Below are 20,666 nucleotides of genomic sequence, written 5' to 3' on the forward strand. Positions count from 1 at the left end.
TGAGGTGAGATCTTTCTTTGAAGGAACCAATATTCCAATGGAAATTCTGCTCTAGTGGAGAGTTTTTTTGTGAAACCGACCTATCTTGAAGAATTTAACAATAGGCATGAAAGAAGTCAAACCCACAACATTATGCAGATACTAAGAGAAATTTGGAATTCGCTGTGGACTCCCAAATTACCATTCAAAATAACCATTCTCCCCTGGAAAATTCTCAATAATACAGGCAGAAATCCACAAAAGGATTGAAACAATGGACCCAAAATACCCCTTATGCCATTTAGAAAGAGAGGATGCAGACCACTTATTCCACAACTGCACTTTTGTGAGGGCAGTTTGGTTTGGATCACCCTTAAGATTGCGCACATTTTATCTAAATAAAGGCTTAACCTAAGAATGGATAAGCATAAACATAGAAAACATACAGAAGGGAATGGAAGAAGGAGCCATGATGTTCACACCACTATGGCCACTACCCTATGGAACATTTGGGTCCATAGGAATAAAGTTGCATTTGAAGGAGAATCCTCTAATCCAAGTGCAATTATTAGCCTAGCCACCAAGGCAACGCATGACACCTTTAGGGCATTCTTGAGTAGGAACCCCCAGAGGAGAAGAAGAGGAGAGCAACAGGAGTTAGATCAGCTTCAAGTCACAACGTTTTCATCAGATGGTGTAGAAGGAACTCTTTGGTAAGTATTGTTATCCTTATAATGACACATAACTTTAAAACAAAGAAAATTGTGCGAGAAAGATTTAATCAAAGTCATGGTGTCATTCGGAAGTTACTGGTAATAATCTGATGCACTCTAACATCTGTTAGCCAACACAGCATAACCTTGACCCTCATTAGGACGAAAGATAAATTAGTGAGCCAAGTCCTTGGAGGTAAGTTGAACAAGGTAAACTGGGAAACCAAGCCAATATTAGATTACCTCTTAGTTCTCAAAAAGCTTTTTCATTACATTGGTGTCTGTAATGAAAACCATGATGCACTTAAATGGACTTCCAAGGAAGCATTGAGAAGCCTTGGAAACCCATGATTTTGTCAAGTTTTTTCCGTTATATAAAACCAAAAAAAAAAAAAAAACTGTTGTAATTAAGGGATTAAAGGAGACTCTATACCTTGCAATTTTTACCTATTTTGCATAACTAGATAGTAGTCATTAAGCAAAGTTCTAACAAAGCAATGATGAAGGAATTAATAATTTAGGCAAAAAAACAATAGTTGACAAAGTGGGATATACAAACAATTTACTAACATATACATGAACATATGCAAAAATAATGGTGGAAAGATGGGTAAAAGTTGAAACAACTAGATTATATTAAGAGTTTAAATTTATTTAAATATGTAGATTTTAAAAGTTAACTTTCAACAAAAATATTGGGGTTATCTAAACTTGTTGATACCAATAATCAACAAGAAAAGGAAACAAATGGGGGTGATGGAACGGTTCACACAGTGTGGGTGGGTAGAAAGCTGTTAATAGGAAGAGAGAGAGAAGGTTTTTCGGGATACCCTCTTTATGAGGTGAATGGGCTTGTGTTTGAGAAATTGGTAGTGTCACGTGGGAATATCTCATAAGTAGGTGAGTTATCTCATTGCTCCCTAATAAGAACGGCAACGTGACTTTGTAGAGCTACGATGTGATGTTGTAAGGTAATCTTGTGATATGGGATGGTTATCTTGTCGTCATCAAAGAGTCTTGAGAAGTGAAACTAGGTGGTAAAAATGGAGGTGTACATACCACTTAGTAAAGATACCTCGTGACCGAAGTATGCGGGGAGGTGGTACAACAAAACTAAAACTCAATCAGCTGAAAGCAGTGGGGTTAACATATATATTAATCACGCATGGTGGCATGGAAGGATCGATATGGCAAGCATGACCACACCACCATTTCCATATATATCATGGTCCGGCAGTGAGATTTCATAGCATGTGAGCTGAGCTGCAATAAGAGAACTCTTATTGCCATCAATAATTGTACAAAAATTATGAACCAATACAGGACAGATAACAGCACAAGTAGACAAAAATCCTTCATGTTTATTGTCACCACACTCAAGGAGCTGGAACTCATGCAATGCATTCGGTGAGAAAAAACACATCACATTTTGCTTTTTGCTTACAATCACCAATTTGTCTAAATTAATAACCATCACAATTCACAACAATACAACCTGGCTTAATTACATCTATGATCATTCTTGGCTGCTTCACCCACTTGGAAAAGCATGCATGTAGCAACTAATATATATATATATAGAGAGAGAGAGAGAGAGAAAGAAAATTACAGTAGCGGGGCCATGGATGGTTAACTTTACAACAGCATGCTTTTCATTTTCAGTGAGGTACGGTGAATCTTCTTGAACTCAAATAGGAAATGTTGCTTAATAAAGAAAGAAGAAAGAAAAAGGATACTTAACAAGTTTCCTTCCTAGATGCTTACAAAAGCCCAACCACTGCATTATCATCCATTCACATGCATTTTTCACTCTCTTCCACTCAATCAAATCCCAGCTCAGCAACCTCACAAAATTTTTCTTTAAAAAACCCGTCTTTCTGGTTCTAAAATCACCCCATCCATCTCTTTTGCATATACCTTCAGTCTCTAAGCAATAGCAGCCACTACTGCAAATGGCTTCCAACAAAACCTGTGCTGTCCTTACAGTTTTCTCTCTTTTTCTTTTCAACTTATCATTCACCAATGCTTGCCATTCATGCAAGCCACCAAAGCCCATTCCACCACCTGCTGCATGCCCTCCACCACCAGCAAAGCCTGCTTCTTGCCCTAAGGACACATTGAAGCTAGGTGTCTGTGCTGACCTGCTTGGACTGGTAAACATAGTGGTGGGAACACCTCCTTCGAGCAAATGCTGTGCTTTGCTCCAAGGCTTGGCTGATTTAGAGGCTGCCCTTTGCCTTTGCACCGCCATTAAAGCCAATGTGCTTGGGGCCAACCTCAACATCCCTATTACCCTTAGCTTACTCCTTAGTGCATGTCAGAAGGAAATCCCTCCAGGCTTCAAATGTTGATATTTTTTTTAGGAAGCACAATCAGTTGTTGATGTTGGCTAATGGCTGAGTTTGCTCTACTTTAAATTTATATTATGGTGCTGCAAATCAATGTGTCCTTGCTTTTAATTAGTGTATTTTGGTGTCGGAATAGGACTATTTATCTATGATGTTTGTATTGCAAAGAGCTTGGCATTGTGTGATGATATTTGTTCAAATAAGTAGGCATGTGGGTTAACATTTAACTCCGCCTACTGTAATGTTATTTTGTTGTAAGGTTGTTAATGTTAAGTTTATGATTTGACCCTGTTTCTCACCCCACACACTCTAACCCAACAACAACACATATATCTCTCAATCATCCATCAGTTTAATGCCCTTTAATCAAAATCATTACACCAAATTATTATTTGGTACTTAAGTCGATTTCAAATAAACATAGAATCCAAACCAGCAATTCAACTTTAAACGCAACCTTTCTTTAATTTGCATAAAATACCAAAAAGAAAGAAAGAAGAGTAGAAAGTGTTAGTAGTATAGCTAGGTGAAATCAAGCTAAAGACATTGCCTCATTGCTTATACTTTTTTAATGTGGAGGTAAATGATCGCGTCTTCATCTTTTTTCCTCGATTTATTCAGTATAATAATAAATTTAGTTCTCGATATTTATATATTCTAATTTTAAAAAGTTTGAAGGATTTTGTTTTAAAAATCTAAAAAAGAAATATTTAAAATTATCAGTTTGTCATGAATTTTTTTAAAAACTAAAATAAAATTGATACTTAAATTTATTATTATACCAATTAAAGTAAGATAAACTCACGAAAAACTAAATGAAAATATATATAAATCACAACTAATAATAAAAGGATTGTCAGTACTTGTTTGAGTCTTAGCTCGATTGGTATGAGTATTGTTGTTAATGTAGGAGGATGTGGGTTCGAGTGCGCTGAAGCACATTATCCTCCTATTTATGAGTTAGGAGGCTATGGGTAGTATATTTAAATTTTCATGTGTTCTAAATACGTAGTTTCCACATACACACGTTTGATAAAATTTCTAGTACTTGCCTTTTCATGTTTCTATTTATCCTTTTATTTTAAATAATAACTAATGTTAATCTAATTTATTATGATGATGTTTTTGTCTTTTCATGTTTTTATATAATCTTTAAATAAAACAACTAAAAATAATACATCTAAGGACCGAAGCTATGTTAACAAAATTTAATTACAAATTCTTTATCACTCTACAAATAATAATTGCTTCATAATTTTTAAAAGAAAATATTGTTTTACATGAAATGTTTTCTTTCACTCACATTGTGAGTGTGACATAATCTTGTATATCTTTTTTAATTAGAAAAATTATAAGATTTATTGATATATTATTAAAATATAAAGGAATTATAAAAATATTTTAGAAATTTTAGAAAAGTGTTAAAATTATTTTTTTAAAATCCCATAAAATGTTATAGAAATTTATATAACAATTATTAAGATGATAAAAAAATTATAAAATTATTGAAAATATAAAAATTATTAAAAATTTGTAAAAAAATTATGTTTTCGATAATAGGGAAACGGAGAGGTTGAAGTGTAATAGTGATCAATTAAGTGCTTGGTGGCTTAAGGTTAGTGGAATTTATGTTGTCCCACTTGCAGTTTAAGCCCTTATTTTTGGCTCTTCCTTCCACATATCTATGACTATGTGCAGCTGATACTGTGGCTGTCTTTGTGATTCTTTCTTGAACTGTATATTCTCCATATATGCTATAGTTCAAGAAAGCTGTGGAAAGTTTGTGAGAGGGTCTTCTTGGGTTGGAGGCTAAATGGTTGGGGTTTCGGGTAGTTCGACTTCAATTATATACATCGAGATTATTTTTACCTTGTGTTTTTGGTAGTTTTTGTCTTAATGATCTGTTTTATCGACCTGTAACGATTATCGTTCTTCATTTTATCAATGAGATTTCAGTAAGTTAAATAATTGGCTACTCCAATCAACATGATTTGATGGTTTGCACTAATAGGAAAAACATGTACACTTACCTGGAGCGCCTTGGATTTTTTAGCATCAATCCCAACGTCGTTTATTAAGAAAATCTATTTGTTGGTTGTACAATAATATTTTCTTTGTTTTTCCCTAACAACAGACGATGAACATTCAAATAAAAAACTGAAACCCAACAACCATTGTTGGTACCAGGCCGAACCTGTTGGTAGTACATTGATATGATGTTTGAATCCACAACAACAACTCACTGAGTCTGAGCCTTCAAATCCATGTCATGGCTCGAAAAGCTGGGACCAATCAGAAGGATGCCGGCATGTAGGGTTGGTGCGTAACAAAAGTGCATATTTATTTGACTAAAATTCATCCAATTCTCAAAGTTTTGAGGACTTAATAAATATTTGGATAATTCATTTGGATTTTAAAGATATAAATGATACAAATTTTAAATCTCCTTAGTACTCTTATCTTATAAATAGTTTAAATTTAATATTGATGTAATAAATATAATTGAAGCCTCATTGTCTCATTCAACATATAATCAAACACAACTTAGCTTTATTGAGTGTTTTTACTTGTTTATTTTGCCTTAGCTTCCTTGCCTGGTCTAATTTGCTCAATTAAAATTGTCTTACACGGTTTAGTTTGATAAATCGCGCGGTTTTAAATGATTTTTTGAGTTCAAATACTGCTTAAGTCAACCTACTCTAAAAAAACGAGAATTCTTGCAAAAATTCTTAAAGACACTGAAGCAAAACGGAAGCAAACTCAAAATGAAAGAGTAAAAAACAAATAAACAAAGAAAAATAATACACACCAAGTGTTTGAGTAAATGCTGCTCCCTCAAATCTAACATTACAGATTCAGTTACATCGATGATTAAGATTTGTGTTTATCTACAAAATGAGAGTCCAAAGGGATTTACATTAATTACCCCGCGGAGTATTTTTCTGGGCCACCAAAATTTCATGTAGATGGGTTTCTCCATATGTTTCACAAATCGAGTCAATTCAAGCGGGTCAAATGAACCCCATTTAATAAGTTAACCTCTATTGGACGTTCTGTGTGCAATGGATGTAATAGCCCGATTTTAGGCCTAGTCGGAACAGTGGTTTCAGGACCACAAATCCGATGAAAAAAAAATGTAATGGCTTAAATTTTCAGAGGTGTCGGAACGGTGATTCGAGATCACTAAATTCGACAAATGGGTAGAAAATATTATTAATTTAGTAACTATAAGTTAAATGTGAAGTTAGGAAAATTTTTGAAATAGTGAATAGTGCACTAGAAATAAATATTAAAATAATTAGATTCGAAATGAGGTATCAAGACCTCGGGGATTTTAAACCGAGCCATAAATATTTTTATAAATATTTATGGAGTGTTAAAAAGTTAGTATTAAAGTTTCGTTAAGAAATTTTAAAGTTCCGATAATTAATTGAACAAAAAGGACTAAATTGTAACAAATGCAAAATTATAGGAAATGATTAAATAGCTTAAATGATAAAAGGAAGAGGGCTTAAAAGGAAAATAGACCCAAGGCCTATTTGGGCTGGACGGCAGGGGCATGAAATCAGCAGAAAGTAAAGAGAATTAAGGGCAAAATTGGAATATTGCAAAATTTGCTTAATAAAGTTAGGACCAAAGTGGAATTATCTAGATTTCTCTTCATTTTTCCGAATTCTCATCAGCTAAAACACCATGGAAGGGCTTCTTCAAGCTGGTTCTTCATATTTTTATTACAAGTAAGTTCAATTCTTGGCTATTTCTTGAAATTTTTGTATTTTTATGACTTTTACAACTTGGCCCACTTGTTAAATTCATTAGTTTTTGATTTTATGAAAGAAGTTGAAAGTTGATATGAATATGTGCTGGAATTATATGATGATTTAGCATGGAATTAGAGCTTTAAATTGTTCATATGCTGATTTTATTGAAAGAATTGAATAGAAAGTGAATGTTTGGGACCTAATAGTAAAAGAGTTTGAAGATAGAGTTATATGTGGAAATTCTGAATTTCAATAGTTGTGTAACAACTTATAATGTCTAGGTAAAGTATTAATTGAGAGAATTAGATTAATTGAGGGGTTAATTGAGAAAAGACCGAATTGTATAAACTGTGAAATTTGGGGCAAAATGGAAATCAACATTTTGCACTATAGCAGTTTTGGACAGCAGCAGTAGTGTAACTTTGAAAAATCACAAAAAATTGTAGAGATTGAATTAGAGGATGAATAAAATATGAAATTAAATCTCATTAAGTCTAGTTTCTTATAAAAGAAACGATGTGAGCAATGGAATTGTAAATCATGAGATATAATAGATTTTGTGAGACAATGTCAGAATGAATTCGGGTTCCCCTGTTCTGACTTTGAAAAATCATTAAAAATTGTACAAAAATTATTATGAGTTATAATTTATATGGTTAGAATCCTTAATGAGTCTATTTTTAGAAGAAATAAACAAAAACATTATCCGAATTCTGTACAATGAGATAATTATTTTTTAGTGAAGAGTGGTCGGAACTGTCAGACAGCGAAACAGGGGAAACTTTAAAGAATAAACTGTACTATTTGGCTGAACCAAAAATTCTGAAAATTTTATGGTATGAAGATATATGAGTCTAGTTTCAGGGAAAATTAACGGATCTTAATTTGGAGCTCTGTAGCTCCGGATAAAAATAATTTAGTGACTCTGACTCGGATAAACAGCTTTGAATATATATGTTAGCGAATATTGAAATTATGATTAATGTTGTTTAAGTGTGTTATACACATTAAGGATGTGGAATGGAGAGGAGGAGGAGGAAAATTGAGAAATATATGAATGATTTGTGTATAATTGGTCATATGTTTGATTATAATTGATAGATGATGAAATAGAAATGATGCTTAAATTTGTGCATTATTGGACATGGTTTAAGCTCATGTGTGAAAATAAAGTTTCATAGCATGTGTGTATGGTATATTCGGTATATGATTTGGCATGAAATAATGTCATGAATGGTTTATCATGTGGTTAGTTCCAAAAAGAGTTATGTTTCAATACACTAGCTTGCAACTATGGTTGAATGATATGTTTATATCTTGTGTAATGTGCATAGGAAACAAGTGTGGAAGATAATGAAATAGTAAGTTCATATGGCTGAAATTTAATGATTAAATGTTAATTTCATGAATTATACAATGTATGATGAAATGTATTTATTGTTGAAATGAGAATAAAATAAAAATGTGAAAATCGAATAAATGATCAAATTAAGTGGAACGCCGGATTTGAGTACTTCTGATCAAGTGACAAAGTGATAAGTGATAGTTTTAGCTACACTTATCTGATCAAGAAACAAAGTGATAAGTGGCTACACTTATCTGATCAAGTGATAAAGTGATAAGTGGTAGCCTTAGCTACACTTATCTGATCAAGTGACAAAGTGATAAGTGGTAGCCTAGCTACACTTATCTGATCAGGGACAAGTGATAAGTAATCATACGTAAGACCATAGTTATACTATGGCAAAGTGAAAGTGAAGTACTCAATTTTCCGTGACCATTCCCTAATTTGATTAAGGATGGTAAGTGACAAATGGGCCCAAAAGAATTAAAGTAAATGGATAAGTGGTAGTGTATTTATATCAGGACGATGTTGTTATTCAAACTAAAATGATATTTTCATTGCAAAATTGAGAATTTCATAAATGTGTTATTGAATGGTATAATCAATAAACATTGAGTTAAATGGTAAATACGTATTAGTTTTGAACTTGATGTCATTGAATTGTACGTGAATTAAATGGAAATTGCTAGTGATATGATTTAAATTATGAGCATGAGAAATTGCGAATTGAATGAAATGGAAATGAAGCATTAAATTGCATGAGTATGTATCGGGTCTCATGAGACCCTAATTATTATGATTATAATATTTTGAGGATATATTGTGAAAAGTTATAGAAACATGTTAATTATTTTGAAAGTTTTAATTTTGATGAAATTTTATAACTCGGTTAAATACGTTTACAAGTGTATGTGTTTTGGTAATGCCTCGTACCCTATTCTGGTGTTGGATACGGGTAAGGGGTGTTACAATGGCCGTAGCTTGTGACACTTGACCTTTCTTGATTAAATAATAAATTTTTTAATCCAATAATTAAATTTGATACTTTTTTATTAATTACAGGAGGAGTTTAATTCCAATGGGAAGGCAATAAGTAAGTATATGATCTACATTGATGCAGGATTTTGGTACCAACTAACCAGGTGAAACGAGGTGGGGGAAAAGTCTTTAATCGATTTTCCTGTTCTTCTTTTTGAAAATCCAGATAAAAATTAAGAAGCCACAATCAGTATTGCTTTTTCATGTTAGTCCTCCCTATTTTAAGCAATGATATAACTTTACTTTAATACACCTTCTATAATGGAATGAGGTGATTTATGGGGAGAACGTTAAAGGTGGATACGTAATACTTATATTAGTGATCTTCTATATTTTTGCTTTTCCAAGATGATATCCAAAACAGAAACTTATTTCATAAAAATAATTATTTTTATTAAGTAATTTTATCTTGTATCGTATTAATGTGAACATTCGGGTATTTATACATTTTATTACTGTTCAAAATATGATTTCACTATTCATGGCTTGACCCCATTATTCCTGTGTCTAACATTTTAAGCGAACTTCAGGTATGTTGGACACGTGTTTCACTCTGGGTTATCTGTCAAACCACGTAGTCTCCCTTCTGCAAACTCCTTGAGTATATGCAAACCGAGATCGCAGCCTTCTCTTGGTTCATGCGAACTCTACTCACGAGTTAGATCTGCAAGCTCCCCTCACTGTCCTCTCATGATTTGCCTCACACTTAATCGCCTGGTGAAACCTATCCGAGTCGTGGGTAGATAACCCGGATCTTACTTAGGATTTGGGCAGGTGATCACTTATATGATTAAAGTAGAAAAACAATCTACAATGCTTATAAACCAAAATTTAGCTACATTCTCCTAATTGTTTGAATCCAAAGTATTTTTGCCGTAGAAGATGAGAGTTGCAGATAAACTTAAATGGTTTGTTGTTTTGCAGTGTCACCACCACAGGCACTGTCCAATTTGCCAACAAAACAAGAAAAAATTTCCCACCATTCTTTATTACAAGGATCTCTTTATGTCTTGGAACGTCTCTTGTTTACGACTCAGACTGAGTTCACTCGGAAACAAAAGGCGTTCACATGGAAACAACCATCACTGGGTTCTTTCCCAGCTTTCCCGTCTTTATATATTATGTTTTGAGTTTCACTTTTGACAGTTACAAAGGAAAAAAAAAACGGAATTTTACAACATAAACGTGCATTCACAAATTGGCTTAATCCTTGAATACGACGACGTTTGCTATTCTCAACAACGGTTGAATTGACTCCGGGGAGAATTTCCGTGCGAACAAGAACGGAAAACCCCGCCGTTGCTTCGTCGCCGGTGAACCAGAGCCGTTGGTCCCGTCGTCACCGTATCGAGGCTCGTCTTTTCTTAGCCGTGAGATCAACTGAGGCCCAATCTCGGACTCCACGTACATGCGCGGGTGACCGTCGAAGCTGCCGTTCCAGTCCACGTGTGTTAAAGTGGCTGGCACTGCGCCACGTGGATCCCGCATGTGTATGAGGGTGGGAAAATAGTTTTCCTCCGGGTAACATGTGTCCCACACCACACACGGTTGGTTGAACTTCGCCCATATCAGCTCGTCACCAACGACGAGCTTCGCGTGCTTACGTGTCAGCGACCAAAACTGCGACCCAATCCTGAAATCCTCCAACGCAACCTCCGGCAACATCGAGTCTTTTCCACGCGCCGCCCACCTATCGTAACTCCCGACCTCGTTGTTCAGTATCTCGATAAAGCTTTTCTTTGACCGAGTTAGCGTTTTGTAGGTGAAATCAAAAGAGTGAATGGGAATGCAAGAGGCAGACAAGAGGACAAACATGTAATTGGAACGATCATGAAGCAGCGCGTGAGCCAATAACCTCCGGGCAGCGGAAGCGAGAGTCGGGGTGAAACGGAGAGCGGGTTTTGAAGGGATGACTCGGTGAGCGAACACACCCGAGAACGGCGGGTCGTAAGGGTAACTCGGGTCGGCATGGACATAAACATTGAAGAGATCTTTGGGGGTTTGGTTAAAATAAAGCTCCCAAAGCGGAGCGAAAGGCAGAGGCGAAATAGTGAGGAATAAAAATGCAATCTTTTTGGGTGAACCAGGAGGGAGTTTTGAGTTGACTCGGGAAGCGGCTCGGAAGAGTGAATCGTCGTCATGCAATGGTAAAGGCAGTGGCTTGGAAGAGAATCTTTGTTGGGTTTTGGGCGGAGGGTCCAAATCTGGAACTAGGTTGTGTCCGGAACCGTCGTGGACGGTGGTTGTCGGCGAAGTGATTGTAATAATAACGGCTAAAGGCAAGCAGAGGAGTAAAGCACAAAAAAGACAGAGTGGGGTTGGGGACAGCATGGTTTTCTTCCCTTCTTTTTCTCTTTGTTCTGTTGAGTGGAAAGAGAGTGACTTTGAGACAGACCCTTGAGAAAGAATCTCAGAGGAAAAGGAAAAATGTGGGATTTGGTATATTTTCTGTGGAATAATTAATTATTTTATTATGCTATCATTTTATCCCAATACAAAATTTTGTTAGACAGAAATTGGTTTGGTCAAACTGATTTTGACTTTTTTATATTTTTTAATTTAATAAAAAAATATAATTTTAAGAACTTAAGATATTAGGTTAAGTGTAAAATCAAATTATAAAGTTTTGATACTTTGATGATTTTGACCACAAATCAGCTTTGCCTCATTTATTTATAACTAGTTTGACTCCTATCCATAATAAATAATAATAATTACTGTGCCTAATTTGAAGATTGGGTCTGGGCTTGCAAAAACATTTGGTTGGGTTAAGTGGGCCACTCTAAACTTCACAATTGGTTTCAAAGGGCTCCTAGCACTTGGTATTGGACTTGTTTAAGGCCTTTAATAATGTATCCAATTTCAAAACTCGGATTTGATTAATTCGAAATCCAACTTGGCACAATCCGATAGGATAATAATAACTCAGCAAATTGAATCTTTCCAATTTGAGCTCAAAATAATTTGAGACATTGAATTTGAGATGATTTATACCTAAAATAACTCGAACTCAGGTGTTAAACTTGAAATGACTTGACTAATACTAATAAGAATATGCCGCCTTTGGGCTCTTGAGCTATGATTCTCACCTTCTTTGCCTCATATAGTGTGTGGGTCCAAAGAAGTAAGCTCAATGATCAGTGATGAAGAATGAGCAAGCATGATTTCCAATGATTTGAGACAAAGAAAGAGGCAGAAATGCAGACATAAGTGTAGACCAAGCATGTTGTAAACCCCGGGTCGGACTCGGGTCAATCCTTACAAAACCTATATCATGTAATAAACCAACAAAAAGCTTCCATTGGATATTTAAGTTTAGGGAACTTCAAAACTCTGAAACAGTTCTTATCTCAAAGGAATCATTGCAGGAAAGCATGATAATTCTGCCTTGTAATTATCTGCTATGGTCCCCTTCCAATTTTAATATGTATAGGACAGTTTATATATGACCAAACTCCTAATGTTTGATGTCTCCTCTTTGACAGTGACTTCTCCAAGCTTTTCTAACATTGATTATACCTTGCCTTTGAAACTTGAGGGTTCTTTTCCATTATTATTTTCTTGAGATTATGTTTTCATCCTATTTTTGTAGGGCAAAATTGTCTAAACAGAAATCATTTACCACCCAATGTTGTTTTTTTCCATGAATTAAATTGATGGTTTTAAGAGGCTGCTAGTTTCTAGTCTCTACCCAATTATTGAATGATAATTTAGAAAAGAAAAAAAAACCAATGAAATATATTGTATTGTTGAAATATTATGATATATCACAGCCACGTGGAGGAGCCTTAACAATGAAGAATCAAAGAAATAAGGTTTCTTTTGAAAAAACATATAAAATCAAATTAAATTAGAAGCTAATAAAAGTTGAATTAGTTGAAATTTTATGATTTTAAGAAAGGAAATATTTTTTTTTCAAAATTTTGACCATTATAACAAAGCTTGATTAGATCATTTTGTTTAATTGAAGAGTCGTATATCTGGAAGTTAGTATGCCTTTTTGTGCGTATGCTCAAATAGGCATCGTAGCCTAATAACCTCATCTCATCATTGTTGACATGCTTGCCTTCTATGAGGGAGGCTATATCACATCAAAGGCCTCAACATCAACCACCAACAACCACCTTGAAAGCTGAACAGACTTCAAAAGGGTAAGAGTCAAACCATCATACAAAGCATCAACTTCCTAAAACAAATCTAGCATGTTGACACCAAATCTCTATTTCTTCCCATTCAACAACAAATCAATGTAGCAGAGGTAGCTCGACAAACACCATAATACAATAAGTCCCTACTTGAAATCCTCAAGAAATGCCTAAACACAAACCTTGAGTAAGGAGAGGAAACAAAGCTCCATTAAAATGTGGGAAGCTTCTACAAGGAATAGATGGGAGTGAGAACTTTTACTAAGCTCTTCTCTAAAAGGAATGAGACAAACACCCCATTTGAACAACTGGGGTCGAGAAACGCCATAATGGCAGGAGCATTATTCTATTGAATGGGAAGAAAAAGAAGAAAGCGAGAAGAAAGAGGTAGAAGAGCGAGGAGTGACAAAGGAGTAGCAAATGAAAGATAAAGACAAATCAATTGTGCAAGCAATAACTAGCCACCCAAACGATGGTCAAGTTTAAGGTAGGTTCCTAACTGCCAAAGAAAATAAAGGGAAAAGACAAGTGTTTTCATCATTTAAAAAGGGTACACTTAGAATTGCACTTGAACTCATGTGGATCTACTCTACAGAAAATTGCATTAAAGGCCTTAGTATTTGCATTAGCTAATTTTTCTTCATCATTAGTCCAAGTCACTTCAAGTTTAAAAGTTTTACACCAACTACATCATTTGTTGGTGGGTTCCTAACCTGTCAAAATCAAACGTTAAGTTCTTTCATCCATGAACTTGATAAAAGCCTTTATCTTTGTCCTCTAATAGGCGTAATTCATGCCATTCAACATAATGATCTTGGAATTGATGTTCTCTCTATCTCAACAACAATTCAACAATTGGATCTCTGCTTAATGTGCCAAGTGTCTAGCTCTGATACCAAATGAGAATTCGTTTATTGCGCTTTTCAGATTTTCATTCAGTGACAAGTAGACTATCTTACTAATAGTTATAAATTAAGAGATGAACACTAAAGTTTGGCTATACACAGTTTGAGAACTTCATACATCTGTAGGGTATTACTTAAATAGTAACTCACTATAAATCAACAAGTACAAGACATTATTTAAGTCCAACCCACTCATCAAGTTACAACCTCACTCCTATGCTCAATATTTTGGAAAGCCAACATACCTCGTGACACGAAAAAAATTTATTCTAGTGATCACAACTAATGGATCCATGTGTGAGGAACGAATTCGAATTAAAAACAATACGAAACAATACTTAAATCGGTATGAGTAAACAATGTACACCTTGAGAAAAGCGTTGAAATCCTCAATCGAACATAGTTGCAATGAGTTTCACTCTAGCCTTTACAATATCCACTTGGAAGAAGAACGATCAGAAAAACTCTCAACACTTCTTTAGAGAATTTTGAAAACACTTTTTGCTGCCAGACAAATGAATTTCAGGTAACCCTCAAAGAAGGGATAAAGACGTACCGTACCTTTTATTCAAAATATTTCTCATAGAGTGATTTAAGTGATTTCTATAAAAACATGATATCCTTTCCATAAAGGATAACAATTTACATCATTCCCTAAAATATATTTTTGATTGAAATTTATTAAATCCTTATTTAGTAATTGCAATAAAGATATACTAGTTAAAATTATATGAAACCCAATTCATATTTATTTTAGTGGATTATCTATGTGTGCATCAAGTATGTACTCATATTGTGTCTAATATTTAAATCTATCAGATTAAATTAATCATAAGAACATTTCTATAATAATTTAACCCGTGTGATAGTTAAAAATAACCCTAACTATTTTTAATTCTAATTGATTTAACCATAGAGTGTGACTCCGTAGGATCCTATAACATTAGTAGTAACATTAAAATAATTCTAATGCTACAAACAATGAGTGAATCTAGGAATGCATCACTGCTACCCAAGCTACAGAAAGTCGTGGTTCGACATAATCTTCTATGATAATATTATCGTGTAGTATATCCATTTTCTTGTGATATCTGGATTGAACACAAGTCATAGAACAAACACATTAGTCTAATCTTTTACTTCTAAAATTTCGATTAGACTAAGATAAATAAATGAGTACGATATCTTATATTAACTCATTTGAGCATAGTCATACATTTCTCGTCTCACCCAATCAAAAGACCCAGGATATCACTCCCATTATGTAAAGACAAATCCTATATTGGTCATTCTCATCATTCTCATCATTCTCATCCCGCTACATGGATTATGGCATACCCATAAACAGTCTTTATAACTCAACCATTTACGGAAGATATTTAACTGTGTCAAAGCATAGAACTCACAATGTTGAAACAATGGTGATCTTAAGTCTAACAATCATGCATACAATTATCACTATGAGAATGTAATACCCCAAAATTTTAATATTTGAGAAAGGATAAATGTTTAAAAGGTGAATTAATTATTAAGAGAGAAAGTATGAATAATGAAATTTAGTAATGATTAAATTGCAAATTTTTTAAAGTTGAAGGACTAAAAGTGAAAATTTACCATTTTGGGAAGGGGGAAATTTTGAAGAAATATTTTTACGAATATGATATGGATATGTATTGAAATGAGGAGCCGAAAAATCAAGATAGGGGCTAAATTGAATAAAATAGAAAACTATAGGGACTAAAAATCAAGGTTTTCAGAACCGGCCTGATGTCGAACTTGTTAGACCACCGGTTCGTTGGTCCAACTAATCCATCCGATTCAATTAAATAAATCATTAGTAATTCATAAAAGAATAAAAATTTTCAGTTCAATCGGTCCATATCAGTTCTCAGGTCAATTGATTTAATGCCTTTCTCTAAATCGATATCCCGATCTTTTTCCAATCTAACTAATTTAACTGACCGATATGATTTGGTCCGATTCAAACAATCATGCTATTGCTAAACACTCAAATCTTAAATGAAAATTTTCAAAAACACATTTCCAAAGCAATGCTATTTTTTTTTTAACAATCTCATTATAAGTTCTTATCATATTTGTTCTTTTTGACACAATACCTAGAACTACCTATAACTCCTCCCCAACCCATAAATAAGAGGATAATACGCTTCAAACGTACTCGAACCCACATTCTCTTACATTGACAACAATACTTATACTAATCGAGTTAAAACTTATTCTACCAAAGCAATTTTAAAGTAACTCTCAATTTGACTAAAATTTCTATTTCGTTGAATATGATAATGAGATTCTAACAAATTAAGTAAACAGATTAATTTCTCGATTATAAATTTAAAATTAATTTTTTAAATGCAAATGTATTTTTACTTACAATCATGGAGAATATCCAAAGAAAAACTATGCAATTAAAACCGTAATTTTATTGAATTTAAAAATGCTTAAACCTTCATTTTTTCAAAAAAAATAATTAAGTTTTTTCATTTACTTAAATTTTCAAAATGGATAAAAAATTTTAAATCTTTTTTAAAAATAATTAAACCCTTGATTTTTTTTTTTACATTTATGTACTTAAAGGGTTGTAATTTTATTGATTTTTTAAAAAAATTGTATTTTTTTTTTTTAGTAAAAAATAGTATTTTATTTTAAAACCGTATTTTGGGGGAGATTTTCGGACATCTATCATTTTGTTGTCTTGTAAGAGAGTGTGACCTGGAATGCAAATGGATTTCAGCATAAAATGACATTTCAACTTACAACCTTCAAAAAATTCCGATTATTTTATTAATTTTGAAGTAGTGCTTGGATCTTGTATCTTCACTGTTTATTTATCTTACCATCTTCCTTTTTATCAGATCCTTTCCATTTTCCTTCGCTACTTCCTTCTAGGCTTCATTCCCATGGAGTTTTGATTTGTCGCACGCTTTACAAGGTAACAAGGAAATTACTGAAATTTTCAACAACAACAAAAAAATCTTGTTTGTTTGGTGGCGTTGAAGATCTCTGTACTCAGTCACTGGAGCTTTACGCTATACTTAAAAAGCATCGATTTTACTCGGTTTTTCACTGTTTCGATCCCCCTTTTTTTTAATATCTTGAAAGCAACTCTTGATTTTTTTTAATTCGATTTTTTTTGTTTGCTGTTTATCTGCCAATATGAAGGACTTTAATGTTTCTTGTTTGTTTCTTTCTTAAATTATAGCAACAGAGAATATTACAAATGCGATAAATATATATTCTTTTTTTTTTCTGGGAAAATTGTGTTTTTTCGAACTGGTAGGTTTGAGAATTTTAATTTATTGGAAGTTTAATTCCTTTTAATTGGTTATACCTGTAATTAGGCTTGCAGTTTTGTTTTGTTCTATTCCTGCTATAGTGTGGGATCTGATTTGGGTTGGCTTGAAAATACCCATCAAAATGGTATTTTAAGTGTTAATCCCTTTTCATTGCTTGTTTCTTAGTGTAATTAGCCTTGCATTTTAGTTTGTTTTGTTCCTGTTACAGTGTGTGATGGATTCCGATACCGTATCGTCCGCGGGTGGGCTTGAGGTTGCCCATCAAAATGGTGTTTATCCGTCCGGGGATGCGTATGACAGTGGTGTTACAGATAATGCGAACGGGACCGTTGCGGAAAGTTTCGAGACTTGTTTATATAATGAAATGGATGACAATGGAGCAACTGAACAAGCTAGAGAAGGGCCAAATGAGTGTGTGGAAAGCAGTGGATTGATTGATTCTAAGGTAGTAGGTCGTACATTCTGTTTTTGAGTCTTTTATTAATTACCATTAGACTGATTCTGTGCGCATGTAGGAAGGGGGAGTCAAAGATAATCCGAAACAATCCGAACCTGATAAGGTTCAAGGCAAGACCAAGAATGAAAAGCCCTCTGTTCCCAAAAAAGTTTCTCCAGCTTTAGTGAAGAAACGTAAAGATGGAAAGATTGCAAAGGCAACAGTGCCAGCTCCGAATGGTGGTTCTGTTGCTACAAATCCACGTATGAAACAGCCTCTTAAAAGTAGATCATTGAACGAAAGACAAGCCAATGTATCCAAGGTTTGAGTTGGTTGTACTAGTTTCTTTTTCAGCGCATTTTCCCCCTTTTTATTGTTACCATTGTTCCTGCGCTTTTTGATAATTTATTTTCCTCTTCTCTCTGTGCTTCCAACAGCATTCCGAAAAACCAGATGCAGGCAATGCGTATGTACTGCTTGTTCTTTTGTTTGAATTTCTCAAGCTCTAACTGGGCTTAATGTGCTGCATGATGACTGATCTATGCTCCTGCTTTTTCTCAACTGTTCTATTGTGTGTTACAGGGAGAAACCAAAGCTAAAGCCTCTGAATAAAGTTGAAGGAGACACAGAATCATCGTATCCTTTTCGGTTTCAACATTTTGTTATACTTTCTATCTGGGATTATGGGTGTTGAAACGTGTTGCGATTTGAGTTTTCTTTGCAATGTTGCTTATAGGTTTTATTTTTTTCTTTTCTAATTGACATGTTTCTGTTTATCCTTAATTGCATCATGGAAGCCCAACGGCAGCTGATGCTAAAGTTCATAAGATCGGTACTCTTCCAAATTATGGTTTCAGTTTCAAGTGCGATGAACGGGCTGAGAAAAGGAAAGAGGTTGGTGCTTTATATTATATATCCTTTGGATTCTACATTGTCTATTCTTGCAGCGATTTTGCTCAACTTTTAAGTCTTTGCTATTGTGTTGTGCAGTTCTACAATAAACTCGAGGAAAAAATTCATGCAAGGGAAGTAGAAAAGAGCAATTTGCAAGCCAAGTCTAAGGTGTTCTTTTGTGAATGTAACTGCTCATGCTCCAGATTCGTTTCTTATCATAACGATATTTTGATTCTCTGCAGGAAACTCAAGAAGCTGAGATTAAGATGTTTAGGAAGACTTTGAAATTCAAAGCGACTCCAATGCCAAGCTTCTATCAGGAACCTACACCTCCAAAGGTGGAATTAAAGAAGGTTAGTTGAATGTTCCCGTAGCTGGTCCTTCGAATATATATATGGTGACAGTGACTTTCTCAAGATTTGCAACATTAATGTTTGTCTATTATTTGGGTGCAGATACCACCTACAAGAGCTAAATCTCCAAAGCTTGGTCGGAGGAAAAGCTCAACTCCTTCAGACATTGATGGTAACAGCAATAACAATCACCAACCAGGCCGGCTAAGTCTGGATGAGAAAGCATCTCAGAGCATCTCTGCCAAAGTGATTTCTCCTGTCCATGCGAAGAAGTCACAGAGGAAATCACTTCCCAAACTGCCTTCTCAGAAGACAAGTTTGTCCGGTGCAAAAAATGAGGAACAGAAATCCAAGGAGTCTGATCAGGAAACGACAACTAAACCGAAAGCAACATCTAAAGTAACAAGGGAGGAGAGTACGGCATCATCTTATTTGAAAAATGAAGAATCATCTCCAATTCAACAACTGGAGGCATTTTCCGGAGCTAATTCAGGTGGAAGTCAGCCTGACTTAGATCTAGGGCCAGTGATTGGAGACTTGGAACAAGAGCCAATTGCGGTGGAGCATTAAGTATGGCAATGGTTTTAAGTGGACACTAGTATATAAAGTTCTCGACCTCATTTTGCATAAATAAGGACGACTGAGACTGAATTATTTGATGATCAAAGGCATGGAAACTGGAAACTTCTACATTATGAGTGATGATGATGTCGTCTTTTGTCTTCTCCGATATCCAGCAGCTTCGGTAGGTTTGCAAAGGTTGCTGAGGTTGTTTGCAGCATTGTATGTCCTAATTTATGTTGTTCAAGGATGGCTTATTTTGTTTCTAAAGTTGTCTGCTGTTGGCCAAACCTGCTTAAGTCCATTTATATTGTGTAAATTGCTCTCTGTTTGTTCTATGAAATTAGTGTCTTGCTATTTGCAGAGATTGATTATCTATTTAATTTTACATTCTTTTATTGTTTTTTTCTACTTCTTTTTGTTAGATTTTCTTTTTTTTTTTCTTTTGGATATTTTTCGTGTTTGTTTTATGGTCTAGGGATCATATGACCGTCTATCTTAATAATTTCATCTTCAAAGTTCAAATTTGTATTTTTTCTGTTGGCTAAGTAGAATTCAATAAATCGAATTGATTTATTGGGTTAGACAGTTTATTTAGGTTAATTGATTATTTTTGGATAATAGTTACTTAATATTTTGATCCAATATTAAAATAGTGAGGATAAAGTCAGAAATTTATTTTAGGGTTAAGATTAAATTATATTTTTAAGGAAGGTGAAAGTATAATTTTATCACTGTATTAATATATTATGTCATAGTTTTTAAAGAAATTTTATCATCTTAGGGAGTCAAGTGCAATTTAAAATTTCAATTTTTTTACAGGACTAACCCTTAATGCGGACAGTGAATTTAATGTTAAATATTTACTTGCCAA

At 34.2% G+C, this 20,666-nt stretch overlaps 3 protein-coding genes across 4 annotated transcripts; 2 read left to right on the forward strand and 1 right to left on the reverse strand.

Annotated features, from left to right (window-relative positions):
* Nucleotides 1-2,449: 2,449 nt before the first annotated feature.
* Nucleotides 2,450-3,318, forward strand: LOC105783903 (14 kDa proline-rich protein DC2.15). Its single transcript, XM_012609616.2, has one exon. It carries the CDS (start codon nt 2,645-2,647, stop codon nt 3,041-3,043), a length of 399 nt encoding a protein of 132 aa, XP_012465070.1. The 5' UTR covers nt 2,450-2,644; the 3' UTR covers nt 3,044-3,318.
* A 6,815-nt stretch (nt 3,319-10,133) lies between these two features.
* Nucleotides 10,134-11,688, reverse strand: LOC105783859 (glycosyltransferase BC10). The gene has a single exon (XM_012609544.2). It carries the CDS (start codon nt 11,513-11,515, stop codon nt 10,388-10,390), a length of 1,128 nt encoding a protein of 375 aa, XP_012464998.1. The 5' UTR covers nt 11,516-11,688; the 3' UTR covers nt 10,134-10,387.
* Nucleotides 11,689-16,956: 5,268 nt separating this feature from the next.
* On the forward strand, nt 16,957-20,203 carry LOC105783012 (protein WVD2-like 6). 2 transcript variants are annotated; one of them, XM_012608163.2, is made up of 9 exons: nt 16,957-17,184; nt 17,757-17,993; nt 18,064-18,306; nt 18,422-18,450; nt 18,567-18,620; nt 18,779-18,878; nt 18,975-19,046; nt 19,121-19,231; nt 19,334-20,203. In XM_012608163.2, the coding sequence occupies exons 2-9, from the start codon at nt 17,763-17,765 to the stop codon at nt 19,799-19,801; spliced, it is 1,308 nt and encodes a 435-aa protein (XP_012463617.1). In that variant the 5' UTR covers nt 16,957-17,184; nt 17,757-17,762; the 3' UTR covers nt 19,802-20,203. The 2 variants fall into 2 exon arrangements, with proteins under 2 accessions (XP_012463617.1, XP_012463618.1); XM_012608164.2 differs by having other exon boundaries at nt 18,782-18,878.
* The last annotated feature ends 463 nt before the right edge of the window (nt 20,204-20,666 follow it).

Source organism: Gossypium raimondii, chromosome 13 (genome assembly GCF_025698545.1).
Source record: "Gossypium raimondii isolate GPD5lz chromosome 13, ASM2569854v1, whole genome shotgun sequence".
Classification (NCBI taxonomy): domain Eukaryota; kingdom Viridiplantae; phylum Streptophyta; class Magnoliopsida; order Malvales; family Malvaceae; genus Gossypium; species Gossypium raimondii.

Bases quoted from the DNA above. Each gene is read 5' to 3' on its own strand.
- LOC105783903 (XM_012609616.2), top strand. From the start codon at position 2,645: ATGGCTTCCAACAAAACCTGTGCTGTCCTTACAGTTTTCTCTCTTTTT.
- LOC105783859 (XM_012609544.2), bottom strand. From the start codon at position 11,515: ATGCTGTCCCCAACCCCACTCTGTCTTTTTTGTGCTTTACTCCTCTGC.
- LOC105783012 (XM_012608163.2), top strand. From the start codon at position 17,763: ATGGATTCCGATACCGTATCGTCCGCGGGTGGGCTTGAGGTTGCCCAT. The intron at 17,994-18,063 runs GTAGTAGGTCGT...GTGCGCATGTAG, and splicing joins GTGGATTGATTGATTCTAAG to GAAGGGGGAGTCAAAGATAA. The intron at 19,047-19,120 runs GTGTTCTTTTGT...GATTCTCTGCAG, and splicing joins ATTTGCAAGCCAAGTCTAAG to GAAACTCAAGAAGCTGAGAT.